Genomic DNA, 20,101 nt, shown 5'->3' with positions numbered 1-20,101 from the left:
TCATAAAAAGATATTTAGTGTTTATGTACGAAAGGAGTGTTAGTTTCTTTTTGTTTCTGTCTTCACAGAGGTTTAGGTGACACCTGGGAATACACTGCCCTCCAGTGGTCTCAATCGGAAACTGCGCCACTACATTAAACCTGTGGTTAACATAGTTACAGCGTAATCATTAAAATCAATATTAGCAATTTGTTCTTTGTAGTGTGATTAATGTGATGTGATAAATATGAACAGTCACATCAGTTCAGGTAATAATCGTTTATTTTTAATACTAAAAATTATAGTTTTCTGTGGAAATCAAGCTGTGCGTCAACCCGACCGTCAAGGTAGACATGATACTGCCCGTTCACTTCCTGTTAGTGCTTTCAAAACAAAGTGTAAATCGATTTATACAGACGAATATATGGCAAATAAAAATAGTGCATAAATTGGAATCTGTCTTACTGTTTTTATTATTAACATTTTAAAATTTCCTAACTACAGCAGCACAACAAATGCAGCGCTCTACCGACCTCAAAGCTCTAAATACTCTTAACGTGCGTTGTGCAAGAACAGTGTCTCTATTGCTAAATCTTGTGTGTTTTCATTCATTTATTTTCTTTTTTTAATGTTTTATTTACCCTTTAATCCCTGGTGTGCTATTATTTTTTATAATTTCACAGGTTTGAATTAAGAGGGAAAAATAATTCACTGAGAAAACAGCATAAACATGCAACATGTGCTGATAACTGGAAGAACTGTTAAGGGGGAAAATGTATTGTTTGGATTCAGAGTTGGACAGGAAATCAGTTTTACTTAATGTATTTATCTTTTACTTTGCAACTGCTGTCAAACACTCACTTTGCTTGAGACAATACTGTACTGTATGTAGTGCTGTATTGTACTTGGCTTGTAATCTGGAGTTTAATGGCTCTTGTGTTATTTTTATTTTTCTATTAATTTCTATTCTTCTTTTCATTTTATATACTTCTTTTTTTTAAAACTTTTCTCTAATTATCTGTATTTATTTAAGTCCTTGTGCTGCTGCAACACCCGAATTTCAACCGAATTTCACTCTCAGTAACCCTGTAATGTTAAAACATCCCTAACCTACAAATTACGAATTATACATTCACAGTTTAAAATACACACTTTAACATACATCCATCTATAAATCCTGCACGCTGCATATTCTGCATATCGACATGCATTCTGTATACTGTACATAACTGCTTACTTCATGTGGCCTAGATGAAGTAATCCAGTACTTTATCCAGTCAGTTTATTCCTTATTTGTATTTGTTTACAGTCTCCAACACTTGATTTTATGTTGCCGTTTCTGTCTTCCTGTTAATTCTGTGTGAGCACATCAAGAGCACCTTCTCAGATTCTTTGTTTGTTTACACATACTTGCTAATAAAGCTGACTCTGATTTCCCCTCTGGGATCAATAAAGACTTATCTTATTTTATTTTCTCCTGTTTGTCTCCCTGACCTGTTTGTATGCGCAGGTTTTATTCTTGGTTACTTGCTGCAGTATCCTTTATAAATATTTTATTTTATTTTATTTAAAAATAAATGAATAAAGAAGTGTTTGTAGTTTTATTTTGTAGGTTGTGACCGGAAGCTTCTCGTCAGATGACATGTCCATGACGACAGCAATCAACAGAGCTCGAGCTGTGTTTGACAGATGTTCGTTCGGGGTAAACCGTTTCATTCAATGCGGAGCTCCGGAGCAGGAGAGCGGTCTGTGTTTGGATTTTTCACCGGCGGAGGAGAACCACGCTGACCGGAACATGTCGGGGGACAAGGCGACGAGTCCGTGTAACAAGTTTCAAGCCAACATTTTTAATAAAAGTAAATGTCAGAACTGCTTCAAGTCCCGGGAGCTGCATCTGATGAACGACCATGACATGGAGCAGGTAACGTTAAAGCACGTCTGTTCAGTCACTGTGACCGCGAGTTTATTTCAGAAGTGGAGAAAATTTAACGTGTGGAAAAATATCTAGTTGTCACATCGTTTTTACGCCCAAAAAACAGATTTTTGTTATTTATATTCGACGTAACGGTTGTCGTCTACACCTGTTTGTTATTATCGTCAGCTTCCGAAAACTGATCTGAGCTAGTTTTCTTCTATAAACGTTAAATTATTTTTTTATTTCTATTTAAAGTCCATTAACATACTCATATAAAATGTGAAAATGTTGAATTTGAGGTTTGCTTTTAGCTCTCTGCTGCTGTTTGTTAACAGTTCGTTAATCCATTAATCGTGTGAAAACCAACAGTTTTGGTTAAATTAGGGACTGTCAACAAATTATTAACAGGGGAGGGAGGGGGGGTCAGACAAGGTGGGGGGTTATTCATTTAATGTTTATACTGGGGGACCTAGATTTCCAATTCAATTCAACAAAAAAAATAAAAATAATGAGCACTATAAAAAGGAGAGTTTCAGGGATTTATTTTCCTAACAAAAGTCGTTTTTTGTACCTCGTGTCAAACGATAAAACAAAGTTCAAAGTGTCACTAAGTTTGACCTTTTGTATGAAAGTGGTAATCCCTCTTCAAATGTTGACATTGGTGGCTGAATGATTAATGATTACTCCATAAATATATTAAAGTTTACCACTTATGACGTTGGTGGTTTTCTCATAAGAATACCAGCAGTAGTATTTTTATGGCGTTTAGTATAGTATTTGCTGGCTGTAACGACTAATTAAAGACTGAAAGTCTTTAATTATCTCATCTTACTTGTACCAACCCAATACTACTGTTTTGGAAATACAGTGGAGTAAAATGTAAAGTATCTAAGTATCTAACTTTAAAGCAGCATATAGTGGAAATACTCAGTTAAAGCGCAAGTACCCCATATTTTGCTTGCGTGCAGTACTTATGTAAATGTACTTTCTGTCCACCACAATGATGTATTCAACTTACGTAAACCCAATTTAAAGACACGTAATGAGGAACACAAAAAGTCAGAAAGTGTTTCACAATCAGAAAGTGTTCGCTTTGTTCTGGACGTGTGACGAGTAATTAATCAATTATATAATGATCTCTTAATCCTTAATTGGTAACCGGCTGCGGCAGGAAAGACGAGTCATTTGTTGTATGCACTTGCTCTGCGGCGCTGAAAACACTGCCGCTCTGTCATGTGGAGGTGACGCTTCCTACATGCCTCACATTGTTGAAATATGTTATTGCTCTGCGTCCTCCTGCCTGCTTTCACTGTGCCCTGTAATTTCAGCGCCGTTGCTCAACCTGCAAACACTCGGCATGCTGGTGCCCCGACAGTCGCGCTCACAGAGAAAAGATGGTGTTTGCTGTAAATGTGGAGCGTCTTTGTATTGTTTTTAAAAACTCAACATACTGTGTGCACGTAGATTTGATATGAAAACATACGGGCAGCGATGCTCCCCTTAAAGGTGTGTCACAGCAGCATTTATTTTTGGCCATATTCACTAAAAAACATGGATAAACCAGCACAAATAGACATTTTATCTGGAGAAAAACGCTTTGTGTAAACGATTAGCTGATTAACCGATGAATCGATCACAAGAGAAAATGAATGATTTTAAGGCGTCTTTGAAGTGAAAACACGTTCACTTCTTTTAGCATCTGAAACGTGAAAACGTGCTCATTTCTTTATCTTATGTGATGGTTAAATGAATAGCTTTCTGTCAGTATTTGGGTATATTTTCTATTTTCCTTGAAGTGTTAAAAGTGTGGATTGATCCAGAGGTTTGCCTCAATGGTGCTTTCACGTGCAGCCATATAAATTGGAAAAGTGGCTCTTCAGAAGACGTCGGGGTTTAAATACAGAACAGCAAAGTCTGAAGGGACCTCATTCGATCCCCTCAGATTAAACGCTGGAGAGTTTTTCTCTACAGTTTCATACAGTATGCATCAGAAAGGATGCTGTACGTTAGTGATGCATCACCTAATGATTGTTTTCATTATCAATTAAATATTTTTATTCCATGAATAACAGTGTTCCTGTTTGCTTTTTGGTTTCAGATGTGTAGCAGTAAGTAAGCACAGCATCGTGCTGTTGAATGATAAATAAGTCACTGGCACAGATACGTATCAGATGTATTGATCTACCTCGAATCATTTTATCCGTCCACCAACCTAAAACCCAGATATTTAGATTTAAGATTTAATTTACGATCGCACGAGACACAGAAAAGCATCAAAGCTTCACATTTGAGAAGCAGGGATGAGGGAATTGTTGGCGTTTTTGGTGGAAAAAATGACTTAAACAGTGAATTGATTACATAAACAGCTGCCAGAATCGACTAACTGTTTTGGCTTTATGCATTATTGACGCAGCCTGTGCTTCATCATCGCAGCAGAGTCTGAGTGTGAATTATTTCCACTTTCCCCCTGAATTACAGGCAAAGCCCATCTATGGAGGCTGGCTGTGTTTGGCTCCGGAGGGGACAGACTTTGACAACCCGATGCAGAGGTCAAGGGTAAGACATGCGACACTGAGCAGAAACTCACACACGTTCATCAGTTCTTTACCGCGACTGTTTCCGCTGCAGTGACTTTGTGTGTTGTGCCTCAGAAATGGCAGCGGCGCTTCTTCATCCTGTATGAACACGGCAGCCTGAGCTTTGCACTGGACGAACTGGTAAGAAACCGCTCACCTACTGAAGCTGTGACCCAGCACAGATATTGAATTTTGGAAAAGGTAGCAACGTACAGTAAATCAGGCTCCCTGTGTGCATCTGCATTTACAGTTTGTTGAGCTCAAGCCAGCATCTTTAGGCCAGATGTCGCGCTCACAACCACAGCAGATGATTTGGGCTTAGCCTGTCCTCTAATGCACACATCCCCCCTCGCTCTGTGATCCCCTCAAATCTCATTCCCTCATCTCTTTCATCCCACACTTAACACCACAAACTACTTTCTGTTTGACTGTCACTCGTGTGCGTTCTGGTGATCGGCGCTGGCAGTTCCCGATTTCGTAACTAGCTCCCCGACCTCTGCCAGAGTAACCTCGATGCTCTGATTCTCCTCCAGCCGAGCACCCTGCCTCAGGGGACGGTGAACCTGAATCTGTGCACTGACATCACGGATGCAGAGCCCAGGACGGGCCAGAGAAACGCGCTCTGCATCGTCACGCCGGAGCAGGAAATATTTATCCGTGGTGACAATAAAGAGATCACGAATGGGTCAGTATGAAACAACATGAGCGCTGAGCGATAAGGTTTCCTGTGTGCCGCTTTAATGTCTCTGCTGTTTGTACCTTTGTTTACCAGGTGGAGTGAACAGCTTGCCGTCTATCTGCGGACTAACAAGCAGAATCAGAAGAAAAAACGCAAAGTGGAGCGTGTTGCCACCCAGGTAGCTCACGCTGCGTTTCTCCTGCCTCACGTGCTGGTCTGATTGACAGGAAACTCGTTCATGGTGCTCAGAGGATGAACCCTGAGGGTTTTTAGGACCCCCTGACCTTCCATCTTGGATCAGCAGACCAAAATGTCCATTAATACACAGACAAGACAAAGAGTTTACAGCCTTGCTAGCAGCTCAGTGATGCTCTGAGCTGAATGCTAACATCAGCATGCTAACATGCTCACAGCGACAATGCAAACATGTTGATGTTCAGCAGGTGTAATGTTTAACATGCTGAGCATCTTAGTGTCGCATGTTAGCATGCTAACATTAGCACTACACACAACGTGCAGCTGAGACTGTGGAACACATTTAATCTTCTACCTGCTGATGATGCTTGAAGAGAAGTCAGAGGGTCACCCTGACGGGAGCGTGATCATTTCACCCAAAACCACAAATGTCAGCCTGACAAAGAAAGTCAGACGATCGCCAGAATCACCAGGGTTCATCCTCTGAGCACCATGAACGTCTGAGCAAAACATTTCAGTCCAATGAATGATCTTTCTGCTTTTCTAACAAACTTCAGGAACCCACTCCAGCAAAGATGGCTGCAACTGATGCGAGCGTTGCGTCCTCTGAGAGCACTGCAGAGTCCGGCTGCGGTCGGTGGCAGGAGGACCAGCGGGGCAGGGGACCAGGTGTAACCCCCACGTGGACCGTCACAGACACAGACCCCCCCGGCCTGGACCAGACCCCTGCAGGTGCAGCACAAGCAAAACACACACATACTGAATACACACACATGCCGACCTTTCATGTCCGTCAGCCAATCAAAGCCACTTCCTGTCCTCTCGCACTGTCCTAACATCCTGCAGATGTTCACAGACTTACAGCTTCTTATTTGTACATTTCTTTTAACCCTTGTTCAGCCGGGCTTGTTGACCAAGTGCTGATTTGTCACGATGGGAACGAAGCTGGAGGAGTTTCAGCAGGAAGCAGAGTTACATAAACACAGACTGAAACACACTGTGAGACGTGCAGGAAACGTGTGTCTCTAACCTTCAGGCATCATAAAAGCCAAACATGACCCATAAAAGACCTCTTAAACGAGTCCTAATAGGCTTGATGGTAGCACAGCACAGGTATCCGTCCTTCCTGGAGCTCTGTGCTGTGACAGTGGACAGCAGCTCCCATCTGGCGTCAGACTTATTGCCGGGTCTGGACAGGTCCTGTAATAAAGGCCTGGATTAACTCCTGCTGACGAGGCTGCTTCATTAGAGCCATGGAGGGTCTACACAAGGGACCCTCTGAGAGCCAAACACACACTCATGAATGAAGGTCTGTCCTGGACCATCGTGGGTCTCTGGAGGGTAACACTGATCAGTCAGTGTCCAGTTTATTTCAGATGTTACCTGCATTCGATTTTAGCGTCTTTAAGCTCAATGTTTTGGCTTTAGGGCACATTAAGTTTATTGTTCAGTGTCACGGCTCTGAAGACCTCCAGGTGCATTGTGGGCAATGTAGGCAGCAGATTTTGTCTGTCTGTTTCTTAAAATGAGTGAAGCATCAGAGAAAAAACTAAAAATTAGGTTTCAATGACACTGAATCACGTTTGCTTCTTCCTTTCCTTTCCTTTCCTTTCCTTCCTTCCTTCCTTCCTTCCTTCCTTCCTTCCTTCCTTCCTTCCTTCCTTCTTCTTCAGTCCAGTTCAATCTTGATTTTTATTTGTGTTTTTTGTCATTATAATTGTTTTTTTCTTGGTGTTTGTGTGTGAGTGCAGTCTAAACAAAATGATTAAGTGTTACTGTAATAAATGTAAATATTAAAACCCTTCAAACCATTCAGTATCTGGTATTAAAAGAACTGATCGAGCTGCTTCCTGTAACTTTAAGGTGATTTCCTGAGATGCTGAATAACATTAGGTGAAATGTTAGGAGGGAAAACAATGGAGGTTTTGTGCCAGTGGCTTCAGAGTGAACCCTGACAGTGTTGTGTGATTAAACCAGAAGGATTTCATGCAGCTTGTTGGCTGCTGGCTCTTTAAAGATTGTCAGGGTTATGTGGTAAAGAGACATTGGACCTCAAATACCTTCCAAAAACTCTACTTCAGACTGTTTCTGCCCTCAGTGTATCTCAGTCTGAAGCCTGTTGTGCTGCTGTCTCCAGGCGACACGTCTGCCTACCTGTGCCCGGGCTCCAGGGACTCCCTGACCTTGGATGGCGGCAGCGGTTTGATTAGTCCGGTCGGTTCCTTGGACTTGGTGACTGGTGGAAACGTTGACCCTGGCAGCAACAAGCAGCTGGCCGAGTCAAACAACATCCAAACGACAGCGAACAACAAGAGCCAGAGCCGGGACAGAAGGTAAGAGCTGAGTGGAGATCATTTCAGCCAGCTTTAATGAGGATATTTGTAAATGAATCGTCTATAGGTCGAGTTTGGCAGCAGTCTCATGTGTATGTTCCCGTGTTTGCATGTTTTCTGCGGGCAACAGCCATTTAAAGTGCCTTGGCAGAGGAAAAGGGGTAAATGTGCAAGCAATTAGCACAAAGGACATCCACTGCCTCGCCACTTCCCCCCCCAGTATAAAGCCGAACAGCCATCACACACCGCTAAACACCAGATCAAAGGCTCACGCTCTACCCCTCCATTAGAGATCTGACTGCCGCATTTTTAAATTTAGCTTAAAGAAACCCTCCCAGTTTGAGCCCCAGCGGTCACGTGAGGAGAATACATCATTTCTTCACTCATTGCCTTTTTGGGCAATAAAAACAGAAAATACTTATGCCCCCCAAATAAGGCCAGAAATTCCAAAACAGTGCTGTAATTAGATCTCTGCGGCATTGTTTCTCAGGACCTTAACGCTGACTGTCTGCCTGCCCGTCAGGGGAGGAGACTTCAGCTCAAAGCTCAGTTTGAGGGCACGAGGCTGTCTGCACCCACGAGAGGCCGGAGGAGAGAGCCGGACACTGGAACGTCAGGCCGGAGAGACGTGACAGATGTTTCTGTATTTATAATGAACTGAGAGACGCAGAGCAGCTCAGTGAAACAGTCAAACACACAGAGTTCAGCATGTCCTGTTTCATCTTTTCACAGACTTTGACAAAAGTTTGTCAAGTTTTAATTGAGATAAATGAAACTAAAAACTGCCATCGCTGTTATTTGATAATGTAGCCACATTAGTGTCACAACAGCAAACCCCTCTGACACGAGCGGGAAGGACAGCAGCGCTCGTTCTCTGATCCTCTGGGCTCTTTTCTGCTGCACAGGTGCTGATTGGACTCTGTTATCAAGCTGTCATCTTTAGTGTTACGCTGCTGGAAATCACACCACCTGTGTGTTAGCGGCTCAGGGCAGCTACACACACACACACACACACAGGCGAAGTTTGTCACTAATTAGCTGCTCCTGTTTTCCAGCCGTGATGGAGCAACAGAGAGGCTGCTGGGACCGGAGGCCGAAGAGGGGACAGCTGTTTCCAGGACGGGCCGGAGTGAAGCTCGCACCAGCAAGAGAGAGGTAAGCACAGCAAGCACCCACAGCGAGGCTCAGGTGATGACCGCGGGCGCTGTAATACCTCGTGTGGCCACCGTGCCGAAACCGCTCCATTCCAGGGGTTCCGCGTAGCAGACAGTGACGTAGAGCTCAGCAGCCATAAGCAGCTGCTGTTGGAAGACGCACATTTAAATCAGCAAACATGCACGATTTTCATTGGACGGTGGCAGTAAATCATCCCTCCTGTGTGCTCTGGGTCCCTCAGGGTCTCCTCCTCAAATATCCTCAGAGTTAGTCATCCAGGAGGCACGTTTTGTTGCTACACACTGTAATTGTTCAAGAAACTTTGAACCCGCCAAAACAACATGTTGTACACTTTCTGCAAGTTTCCACATGTTTTATAATGTCGCCTTTTGAGCCAGAGGCCGCTTAACTTCACGTGACTGAAACGGGGAAACAGCAACGCGACAGAATCTGCCTTCCACGACCTCTAAGACTCACTAAATCACCTGCTACGTTCGGTTTGGTTAATCCACACAAGAAAGTGTGAAAACTGGCACGTTGTGCTTCTATGGGAGGGTCTGGAGTTTTGTTGACACTGTTAGGTTACCAGGCAACCAGGGGAGGCTCCAAAACGACAGTACTGAGAATCAGGAAGTAGAAAAGTCAGCATCATCCATCTCTGATGCACAGCAATGGATCTGTATTACCTTTAGTCCTTCATCTGCCAAAGAGAGCACTGGCTTTTCATTAAAGCTTTATTTTAATTAACAAAAATGAGGCAAATGTAGAAAAATAAGTGCTAAGCTAGCAAAAAAAAGACAGAAAAGAAGGTAACTGATGTTAATGATAAATTGCTGACAGGGCAAGTAGTTTTCAAAGGATATGAAGAAGAAAAGGTTCAACATGAAAAAGCCTTTTCCTGACTGGTCTGTTCCCACCATGTGATAGTCATAGCCATAAATAGGTAGTGCTGATTAATCCCACCATGGGTTTGTCATGATTCAGACCAGTAACTGTACCCAGCCTGTACTGGGCTGGGCTGTGGGCTGGACTGGACTTGATCATGACTCACACAACCAGGTGTTACGCCAGGAAAGACGTCACCGTAACGCTGAATGTGATCAAACGCCGCGGACTGTTAGCATCAGTCAGCCGGCGCGTCTAAACACGAGACCTGATCCATTCAAGAGTTTCACGCCGCAGCGGCCCACGTTCAGTCCTCACCGCGCGCTGAAAGGAAGGTGACGAGAGTTTGGCGTAAACCGCGTGGACGAGCCGATCCCGCCGTGTCAAGGCATGTGTTTCTCCCTCCAGCTCGTGTGTGAGTGGGTGCATGTGTCAGCAGGTGGGAGAGAGGCGGTGATTCATCCAGAGCTGCGTTTTGTTTGTGAACAGAACTGGTTTTGATGCCCTGCAGGTGTTCAGGCCGCCTCCTGTTGTGTGTTGTAATCTGGGAGACGACATTCCTCTTACAGATTTTTTCCAGGGATTCCTCAGACCTAAAACAAGATGCAGCGTCGTGTCAGGAGCTCTCAAAGACCCTTTTTGAGAATCAGTCACATGACGGCCCTGTGTTCACTGAACCTGATCACCTCTGCAGCTCAGAAAGTGCTTCCTCCATTTGTAGCTCCTTCTCAACTGCACATCTGTTTGTCAGTGCCAGTCACTGTGTGTTGTCAGGCGAGACTCGAGTAATTAAGAGGTGAGTAGACCTCAACAGGTATCCGTCTGCATGAGGGATAAACAATCCACAGGGATGTTACATAAAGCGAGATCATGAGCTGAACCAGGTTTACACTGATCACGTTGATTCATAGTGATGAAACCGGGCATGTTAAGGCCAAACGGCGGCGCTTGCAGCCACAGAGCGGCGCATGTTTAACATACAGTTCAGATCACAGAGCGAAGCAAAGCAAAGCAAAGCAAAGCAAAGCAGAGGAGAACAGAGATGATCTGAAGCCAGCTGCAGTCCTCAGTTGTTGCTGCTTATAGTCATGACGCTGTGGACTGGAATACTGTGCAGGTATTTGTCGACGTGTGACGTCCACATTAAAGGCAGAATGAGTTGGACTTTCCTAAAAACGATATTTAGTCTTATATAAAATTGTCCCTCTCATGTCTTTATCTGCAGAGACCCTGCCTGTGTTTTCCCATTTTGCCGTGTTCTGTGAATTTCTGGGCGTCAGCCTTTGGCAGTGAGCACGTAGCCTCCAGCCAATAACAGCGCAGGGTGCGAGGGCGGGACTTGCACCTGACCAGGTGCCAGAGCGTAAACACGAGCATCGTGTTTTCAACCTGCGACCGACAGACTCCTTTAGAAAACCGAAATTCCTGAATGAGCCTGACTGCTGAAGAAGGTTTCATTGATGATCGTTCTTCATGAGATGCTCCTCAGCTTCGTTGTCCAGGTGTGCCATGTCAGGTGACTCAGGTGAACCTGAGAGCGCCCTGCTGAGCTGAACCATGAGGAGAAAACTTCCTTTCAATATTTCATTCTCCATACATGTTTGAGAGCTGCTTCCCAAACGTGACACTTGTGTCTTCATGTGTCTGTTTTCCTCACCGTGAATCGATGTGATCAGCGCTCGTTGGGTCAGGCCTGCTCACATCAGCTCCCAGTTATGAAACCCTTTAATCCTGGTTTAGTTGGGCTCATTCAAGACAGTAGTGAATGAGCCACCTTCGTGAAACACCCCTCAGCGGCCGAAGCCGAGGCTGAAAAACGTCGTGAAAGTGTGATGACTGTATTCTGACATTACGACACAGATGGTCGTCACCGTGGCAGCTGTTAATCTTTGATTAAACACTGCAGAGGATTTGTCTCTTAAATACTCCAGCAGCACATTTTATCCCACGCGATGGTTTGTGTGTCTGTGGGTGCGTTTGTTTTGGTAACCAGGAGAAGGTCAAAGGAGCCTGTGCGGAGTTCATTCAGGCCTCAGAGCGCAGATTCTCAAGACGGCCTCCTCTTCCTCCCCCAGCCCCCCCCCCCCCCCCCCAGCTTTGGGAGGCTTCTTCAGGAAACAGAGGACAGGCTCTGTCTGCAGCGGTCAGCGATTGTTTGAGAGGAAAAAAAGATCAGTTCACACAGCAGCCGGATCGCCGTGTCCCTCCGTGTGTTGTGTCCTTGGATAGTTTTCAATGTAAATGCCAGAGGAAAAAAAGGAGCACAAAGAATGTTCTGTAACGATTAAAGTGGTCATTTTTTCCCCTTTAAGTGGTTATATAAGAGGGAAGAATGAATCTTTTGAATAGCTCAGGCTCAAGTAAACAAAAAACGTAGCCTTGTTTCATTAAACGCTGAGTAATCCAGACTTGAAAGAGACTGGGATACGTGCTGGTGAAGCAGCGTGAAACCTGACCGTAAGGAGCAGGCGGGAACCCCGCTCAGCTGCCGGAGCATCGTTTAGAAACGTAAGACAAAAAGCCACAGACTATCAGGGATTATGTAGCCTCTAAAAGCCTTTCATGCATTCCATAGCCGAGATGCAGTCATCCATGTGCGGCTCGCCGGCGATGTGAGTAAGAGTTTAACAGGCAGTGTAGAAAAGCCTGTTGGACTCCCCGCGGTGCTCTGCAGCAGGCCTAATCCTCACAGCTGACGGCTCTGCCAAGGATCCAGACTATCGGTTACTCTGGCTGGAGGAATGCAGCCGCACCGACAAACTGCCACCGTCCTGATGGAGAAGGCACGTCACGTCCTCACGTCAGCGGAAACCTGCTCCTCTTAGACGAAACAAAACAGAAGAGGACGTGATGATTTCTGTGTGTTCACACTCGTTTGATTTTTCACAGAAACTGCAGTCATGTGGAGACATAGCTCAGCTCGCCGCACCCCCCCCTCAGAGGAGAGCCCGGTCTCTGGACCGCAGGACGTCAGACACCGTCATGACCGTGAGTCACCAACACATCAAGAATCAGGTTTTTTTCCTCCAGATGAACTCAGATCATTGGCAGCATCGTACACTGAGAGGTACATAAAAAATAAAGCAGTCCCAGTTGTGACCCCTGGAGGCCCCACAGGTGCTCAGCTCCATGAGACCAGAACACCTCAGTACAGACCAAACTTTGTCAAATGAGACCCCTAAACTTTGGTATTTCACCCGGGGCGCTGCCTTAAATGTGAGTGTCTGTCTGATGTCTCGTCATAAAATAAAAGTAAAAGTGAAATACTTCCTTCTGAAATGTGCTGAAGAAAAACTATAAAGCACTATAATATAAATACTCCAACAATTATATCTTTAATACCCTAAAATTGTAAGTAAATTACTTTGTTGCTTTTCTGCACTGCTTACAGTTTAATGTATTACACATACTGTTGTTTACTGTTGCTGTTGTTTACTGTTGCTGTTGTTTGTGTCTTTTCACAGCCAGATTTATTGAACTTCAAAAAAGGCTGGATGGTCAAACTGAATGAAAATGAGCAGGTAAATGTAAATGAAATCATTTCTATACGTTGATCTGTTGACGTCTCCTCGCCCACACTGACTTCATTTGCCTTCTGCTTCCCTCTAGTGGAAGAAATACTGGTTTGTGCTGTCGACCGACAGTCTGAGGTACTACAAGGACTCGATAGCCGAGGAGGTTTGTTGATATTAGTTTTTAATGGAGTGTAAATCAGCAGAGTTTCCTTTATGATGTGTAAATGTGTTGTTTGCTCCCCTCAGGCTTCAGATCTCGAAGGAGAGATCGACCTGACCAAGTGTTATAATGTGTCTGAGTACCAGGTTCAGAGAAACTACGGCTTTCAGATCCACGTAAGGACACATTTCCTGCCATTGACAGACAAAACCAGCACGAACAGGAAGTTAACTGTCTTTATGTTGTAGACCCCAAAGGGCGTCTTCACGCTGTCGGCCATGACTTCAGGGATACGCAAGAACTGGATCCAGGCTCTGATGAAGAACGTGCATCCAGCAAACGCCCCGGACCTGACCAGGTAAGTTAAATCCTGTCAAATCTTAATCTGGTTTTAATGTGGGTGGTGATTTAACATCAGTCTGGTTTTAGATCAAACTTAGAGAATCAATAGAATAAATAACAGAATAAAATAAAATAAACAGCAGAATAAAAACATGCAGTTCTCGACATCGTGATGTTTTCTCTTCCTCCACTGAACCTTACCTACATGTTGTGCACAGTTTACCTGGCCACCACGGACCCTGCAGCCCACCTGAAGCCCTCCCCAAACCAGATGTGACTCAGGACTCCCCCTCCGCCGACGTCTCCACAGACAGAGACCCTCGCCCCAAACACAGGACTGTGATGGAGAGACGTCGGGAGGGGCGCTACAAAACCTTCGACTGGGCCGAATTCAGGCCTCAGACCAAAAGAACGGCTGTGGACGCAGAGTCTCAGAGGACTGACGCTCTGTGCTCGCTGGACCTGGGAGACCTGGAGAGGAGGAAGAGGCGAGAGGAGAGGAGGAGGAGGTACGAGAGCATGCTGGGCATCGCTCTGGAATGGGAGGCGATGGGAGACAAAACAGCAGGTGGCGCCATCAGAGCACTAAGTCCAAAATCGCAGGAAAAAATGGAGGGAGAGATCGAAGAGTGCTGGAAGCTGGTGGAGGAGACGGCTTTCAGGCTGGAGAGAAGTGTCCCGCTGCTAACTGAAGCTGGAGACGGCGTGCAGATGGAGAAGCTGCTGGACAGCTACAGGAAGGGGGTGAGTGCTCTAAGTCCACAAACACCAAAAACTTTATTTAAACTGATCGATTTTAGTTAACAGACGTCCACAGAGGACGAGTCCTGCTGACTGAAGCCATCCTGATTTATCATGTAGCGCCACCAGCAGGTCAACGTTATAATTCCAGTGAAAAATCTAAATGTCTCAACGACTGTTGGATGGACTGTCATTGAACTTGGCACAGACATAGCCAGATGTTTTGGTTTATGTTGAAATATCTGCAAAGCTGATAACATTTCCTCAGCCTCAGCCGTGCTCTGTGTTAGCAGAATTAGCATTTAGCTCAAGCAGTTTGATGTCAAAGTGCAGCTACACAGTCCGCTACCTGCCACAGACAGAAAAACTAGCAGCTAGCTGCTGATGAAACGTGTTGCAGATAAAGAGCCTGAGATTAAAGCCCTTTATCAGAATCATTAATGTAGCTCCAGATTTGGGATGTGAGAGGCTTTTATATGTGAACTGGTTGTCTTTGAAGCTGGAGGATCTGAAGGCCCAGCTGGCTGAATCGGAGCGTGGCAGACTGGAGCTGGAGGCTCAGCTGAGAGCAGCAGGATCTTATCAGCAGCAGGTTTGACACATTTTGGGCTTCAGCTACAGTTTTTCATGTAACATTCAAATCTTTAAAATAAGCTGTTTTTCTCTGTCGTCTTTACTGAAGCTGGACCCGCCAAGCTCTGAAGCAGCCTCTTGCCCGTCGGACACAAATGAAAAGCCAACGAACAGCCACACACAGACCCTGAAAGACACGTACAGAGAAACCAGAGAGCTCTTACAGCAGCAGAACATCATCAGACAGAGCATGCAGGAGCAGCTCAGCTCTGAGCCGCCCGAATTAACACCGCAGACACCCAGCATCTGGCTGCATGACGCTGAGGGACGCTTCCAGGAGCTGGGGGAGACGCCAGCCACGCCTTTATTATCACCTGCATCAGACACACAAGACCTGTTTTCTCAGAGTGATGGAGAAACCAGCCACCAGGCTCAGCTGGACGAAGAAGACTGTGAGCAGGTCCTCAGCTCTGAAACACAAATACATGAGAGTGAATACAGTTCGTTAATGGTGGAGAAGTCTGCAGAGGGAGATGACAACTCGCTGAGCTGCTGTGCAGATCATACACCTCCAGACCAGGAAGTGGTGAGGAGGCTTTCCCAGGAGGTGGCGCTGCTCAGCGGCCAGAACGAGGCTCTCAACCAGCGCAACCAGGAGATGCTAAACCAGCTGACAGAGGCTGACCGCGAGATAGAGAGACTGAAAGCAGAGCTCAGCAGCAGGTACACCACACCCCATCACCTCCCTGAGGTGGAACAGCTGGGACAAACAGCGCTGGAAGATCTGGAGAGAGAGCTGAGCGTGAGGAACCAGGAGATCCTGGAGGCGCAGACCTTGATCGCCTCCCTGGAGGAGAATCTGAGGGAGACGGAGGCACTGCTGCAGCTGAACGTCCTAGAAGAAACAGAAGAGCCAGGAGACGAGAAGAGGGAGAGGAAACCAGAGGGATATCTGCTGCAGTGTTTGGAGGCCACCGAGGCCAAGCTGACGGAGCTGGAGAGGCAGCTCGACCAATCAGAAGTGACCTGCAGGGAGCTGCGGACGCAGAACGCAGCGCTGAAGGAGGCCGAGAAACTTCACCGTGAAAGAGCTGCAGAGGCCGAGGCTGAGAAGGAGAGGCTGAAAGATGGAGGCAGAAACGGATGTGTGTCTGGTGAAGAAAGGATCCAGCAAGTGATCGAGGGGATGGTCGTGAGGTTGAACGCTTTGGGGAAATTACTGGAGGTGATCGACAAGTCGGATGATGGTTTGAGGAAGGATGAGAGCGAAGAGAGGACGCCCACTGTGGCGAGTCGGTTGAAGTGGGAGGAAGAGTTTTGGAGTTCACTGCTCAACAAGCTGAATCCCTCCAAGCTTAACGAGGAGAAACCTGAAGAGGTGCTCCTCAGCGAGGTGACAGAACGCATGATAGTGGAGAGACAGATGCTGCTTTTAGGGCATGGTCTACTTCCTGAGGCGCAGGGAGAGAGGGAGGGTTTGAAGGATCTGGATATTATTTGGAATATTGCAAGTGTGACAGAAACCCAGCAGGCGGATGACAGCCGGATATTTGATTTTAACGACCACCTGTGTGAGATCAGTCAGTTCAGAGTCGTCACACAGATGAAAATGTCTTTGCTAAACCAGCTCGCCTCCTCTGGCAGCGCCTCCACCCAGGAGAAACTCCAGCTGATGGCTGACAGGCTCTCCAGCTTCCACTTCCTGGAGCACCCCTGGTCCGGCTTCATTCACTCTGCAGCAACTGAAGCCTTGTACTGCCGCCACTTAAGCCGGCTTCGGTCGCAGTATGAGCGGGAGCTTGAAGACACCAGACAGAAACTGCTCACTTCTTCTTCTCTCGTCTGCAGCAACTGTGTCGACCTGATGGAAGAAAACAGGCAGCTGAGAGCGAGACTGTCAGAGCGAGAAGAACAACGGTCATCGTCAGTGGTCGATAAGGTGAACACGTGCTGTCAGACAGAAGAGATTTACCCACAGGACGCAGATGATGAGGGTCCTGCAGAGGAAACTGAGGAAGAAAATATCCAAGAGATGCCTGAAACACCAGAAGAAGAGACGGCTGAGTCTCTGGAGCTCGACTGTGTGGAAATCCCACCTTCACGTGTCGGACGTCAGCTGGAAACTCAGGAAGTAACAGAAGGAAACGCAGAGCAAAGCGACGAATCACACGAGGGAACAGATCAGAGCTTCGAGACGGAGCAAGTTTCAGTGCTGAGGAGGAGAGTGGAGGAGCTGGAGGAGCAGCTGTCCGTCATGGAGGAGGAGACGAGAGAGGAGTTTGACGAGAAAATGAGTTCTGTTCAGACGCAGCACGAGAGGGAGATGGAGAAGCTGAAGGTGGGTGATGCCGGGGGCGGGGGGCGGGGGGGGGGGGGTTGGCAGCTCTTAAACGGTGAAGATGAGACGGAGTCGCTGAGGAAACGTCTCTTTTCCCTCCAGGTCACATGTGAGCGTGGCTTCGCCTCCATGGAGGAGTCTCACGTGAAGGTCGTGGAGGAGCTGCAGCGCCGACACCAACAGGAAGTGGAACGCCTCCTGGTAGACAGAGACCGACTGCTGGAGGAGGAGAGTGCTGCTACGGCAACCGGTGAGCAGAGACGCACACGACTTCTGTCAAAACACTGAAAACTGTCTGTCCCAAGGAGACAGTGAATTAACAAAGATAGAACTTGAGCCCTTTGTTTTTAGCCTGCTTCTGTTTTACATTTTGGAAAATGATTCCAACAAGAGAAATCTGTAATTTCATTCCAGATAACGAGCTTTTTATTACTTATTAGTTTATCTAATCGTCAAACTCTTCTCTCAGCAATCGAAGCCATCAAGAACGCTCACCGGCTGGAGCTGGAGAGGGAGGTGCAGAGGAGGTGTCAGTCAGAGAGCATCACAGGAAACGCACACCTGGAGGACATTTACAGACAGCACAGGTACGTCAGGCCGGGATTTCTGCATGCTTTGTTTTTGAGGTCAGAAGTTGTTTCGGTCGACACGTTCTCATGAAAAGTCTGTGTGTGCAGCGAGGAGCTGGATTCGTACCAGCGGGAGCTCCAGGTTTTGTCCCAGCAGTTCTCTCTGAAGTGTCTGGAGAACGGGCACCTGGTCCAGGCTCTGGACGCGGAGAGGAAGGCCCTGTGTCAGTGCCAGCAGGAAAACCAGGACTTGAGGACCAGAAACCAGGTCAGGGCTCTTTAAAGCATCCTTTACATGTTCTCCATGAGGTGACGTGTCGGGCAGCGACCACGTTGTCTCCAGTGTTTGAATGTGTGCTGTAGGTTTCTCTTCTTCTGTGAGTTAGCCGCTAACTGCCGCTAGCTGCTTTTTAAATCCAGCAGTGCTGGCTCGCACACGTGACGTCTAAACCCCGTCACTGTTGTTGTTTGTGCCTGGTGCAGGAGCTGAGCGGTCACCTGGCAGCAGAGATCACCAGACTGTGTTCTCTGGCCAAGCAGGACGAGCTGCCGCTCAGTCAGGGAATGGACGTCTACGAGATGGAGGTAAGGAGCCGGTGGAGACCAAAATCAGAGCCAAAAGAGAGAAAATTCATCAGGTGACACAAACTAGACTCCAGATTAAAGATAATGTTTCGTCACTGCAAATACAAGACTTTAATTTGGGACATTTAAATGAAAAACATGTAAAGACATTAAATTAGAAGATTAAATGGGAACAAAACAGAAAAATAATGTCCAAAAGTGCACGTGACTCCCTCTTGTGGTCGTTATCAGTAATTCTTATCATGTTTGCAGTAAAACTTGAATACAGTGAATCAAAACGTGAGTTGGGGATGGGACGTTTTCTGTGGTAGTTTCACTTTCATTTATGAGCCTCGAGCCTGATCCACACGTCCACAACATGTCACTGAAGACACGAGTCCAGTAAACCGTTTCCGGAGGTGTGAGGCTGAGTGTTCTTCTTTCAGATCACTCTGCGAGTGAAGGAGTCTGAGGTGCAGTGTCTGAAACAGGAGATCACGTCTCTGAAGGACGAGCTGCAGTCAGCACAAAAGGTGAGAGACACGCGAGCAGCAGCCCGACCTGTGATTGGTCTGCAGTCAGAGACAGGAAGTGAATGAGCCAACCTGATCTCTGCATGGTTGCAGTGAACTAAAATGTTCTACAGATGTTTGATCCTTTGAATTCAAAGTTGGGAAAAATGTATTAAAAACATAAACAAAGACACGGCTTTGTGTGTATCGTGTTACAGGACAAGAGGACAGCGACTAAGAAGTACAAGGACATGTACACGGAGCTGAGCATCATGAGGGCCAAAACAGAGCGGGACATGGACGAGCTGAGAGAAAACCTGCGGCTGGCTCATCGCGCTCTCGACCAAACGTCCCCCTGAAGCGTCACGTCTGACAGCAGCAGCACATTTTCATTTGTCTTTATTTTCCTTTAGTTTAACACAGAACATCTTTTCCGTCCGTAACCACTTTCTGTCTTATTTAACAAACCCACAAGCTCATTTCACATTTCACTCCCCTTTTTTTTAAAATTTTTTTCATCTTAATCTTTAAAGGAAATAAAGATGTTCATGTTGTCTGTCCACTGTGCCTGATGTCTGTTATCCACTGAGTTTCTGGTACTGATTTCTCCTGAAATGCTTCTGTGAAACTGCAAGTTTTTTATTTTTAATATTTGTATTTACAAAATATTATGCAAAAAAGCGTTAATGTGTTTCATATGTATTTTATCTGTACAGGCATTTTGTTGTTTTATCACAAATGTGTGTTTTCATCCTCTCATCACTGCTGTACGTGTCGTTAAACTGGTTTTGTTTTAGCAGTTAAAACTTTTAAATTAAACTAATGTTTTAAAATATTTCCTTCAGGTAACTTTACTGACAGATTAAAATCTGTCGTTCACAAACTGTAATTTATATTTGCACACTGCAGTTTTAATAATATGAATGTTTTTTCTATTGTTAATAAATCAAAATGGCAGATGAAACTTCTGCTGTCTGTTATTTCGCTGTCTTCTTGTGGTTCCAGGTTGAAATTAAGAGCTTCGTGTCATCTGTCATGTTTCAGCATTGATGAAATAATTCAACTATAAA

The 20,101-nt window shown here is 45.9% G+C and overlaps 2 protein-coding genes across 2 annotated transcripts; both read left to right on the top strand.

Annotated features, from left to right (window-relative positions):
- The first annotated feature begins 1,680 nt into the window (after positions 1–1,680).
- On the top strand, positions 1,681–8,940 carry LOC139343096 (myosin phosphatase Rho-interacting protein-like). Its single transcript, XM_070980500.1, has 8 exons — positions 1,681–1,900; positions 4,373–4,450; positions 4,546–4,611; positions 5,004–5,155; positions 5,243–5,327; positions 5,902–6,076; positions 7,482–7,677; positions 8,733–8,940. The coding sequence occupies exons 1-8, from the start codon at positions 1,775–1,777 to the stop codon at positions 8,938–8,940; spliced, it is 1,086 nt and encodes a 361-aa protein (XP_070836601.1). The 5' UTR covers positions 1,681–1,774.
- Positions 8,739–20,009, top strand: LOC139343957 (trichohyalin-like). The gene is made up of 15 exons (XM_070981818.1): positions 8,739–8,832; positions 12,607–12,705; positions 13,182–13,238; positions 13,327–13,395; positions 13,479–13,568; positions 13,641–13,750; positions 13,953–14,478; positions 14,975–15,067; positions 15,158–17,386; positions 17,489–17,636; positions 17,856–17,973; positions 18,064–18,223; positions 18,439–18,540; positions 18,966–19,052; positions 19,250–20,009. Exons 2-15 carry the CDS (start codon positions 12,700–12,702, stop codon positions 19,388–19,390), a joined length of 3,936 nt encoding a protein of 1,311 aa, XP_070837919.1. The 5' UTR covers positions 8,739–8,832; positions 12,607–12,699; the 3' UTR covers positions 19,391–20,009.
- The last annotated feature ends 92 nt before the right edge of the window (positions 20,010–20,101 follow it).

Source organism: Chaetodon trifascialis, chromosome 15, assembly GCF_039877785.1.
Source record: "Chaetodon trifascialis isolate fChaTrf1 chromosome 15, fChaTrf1.hap1, whole genome shotgun sequence".
Classification (NCBI taxonomy): Eukaryota; Metazoa; Chordata; class Actinopteri; order Chaetodontiformes; family Chaetodontidae; genus Chaetodon; species Chaetodon trifascialis.
Note: the sequence above shows the minus strand (reverse complement) of the source record. Positions and strands in the feature narration are given on the sequence as shown.

Bases quoted from the DNA above. Each gene is read 5' to 3' on its own strand.
- LOC139343096 (XM_070980500.1), top strand. From the start codon at position 1,775: ATGTCGGGGGACAAGGCGACGAGTCCGTGTAACAAGTTTCAAGCCAAC. The intron at 4,451-4,545 runs GTAAGACATGCG...GTTGTGCCTCAG, and splicing joins ACCCGATGCAGAGGTCAAGG to AAATGGCAGCGGCGCTTCTT. The intron at 6,077-7,481 runs GTGCAGCACAAG...TGCTGTCTCCAG, and splicing joins CCTGGACCAGACCCCTGCAG to GCGACACGTCTGCCTACCTG.
- LOC139343957 (XM_070981818.1), top strand. The intron at 13,239-13,326 runs GTAAATGTAAAT...GCTTCCCTCTAG, and splicing joins AACTGAATGAAAATGAGCAG to TGGAAGAAATACTGGTTTGT. The intron at 19,053-19,249 runs GTGAGAGACACG...ATCGTGTTACAG, and splicing joins AGCTGCAGTCAGCACAAAAG to GACAAGAGGACAGCGACTAA.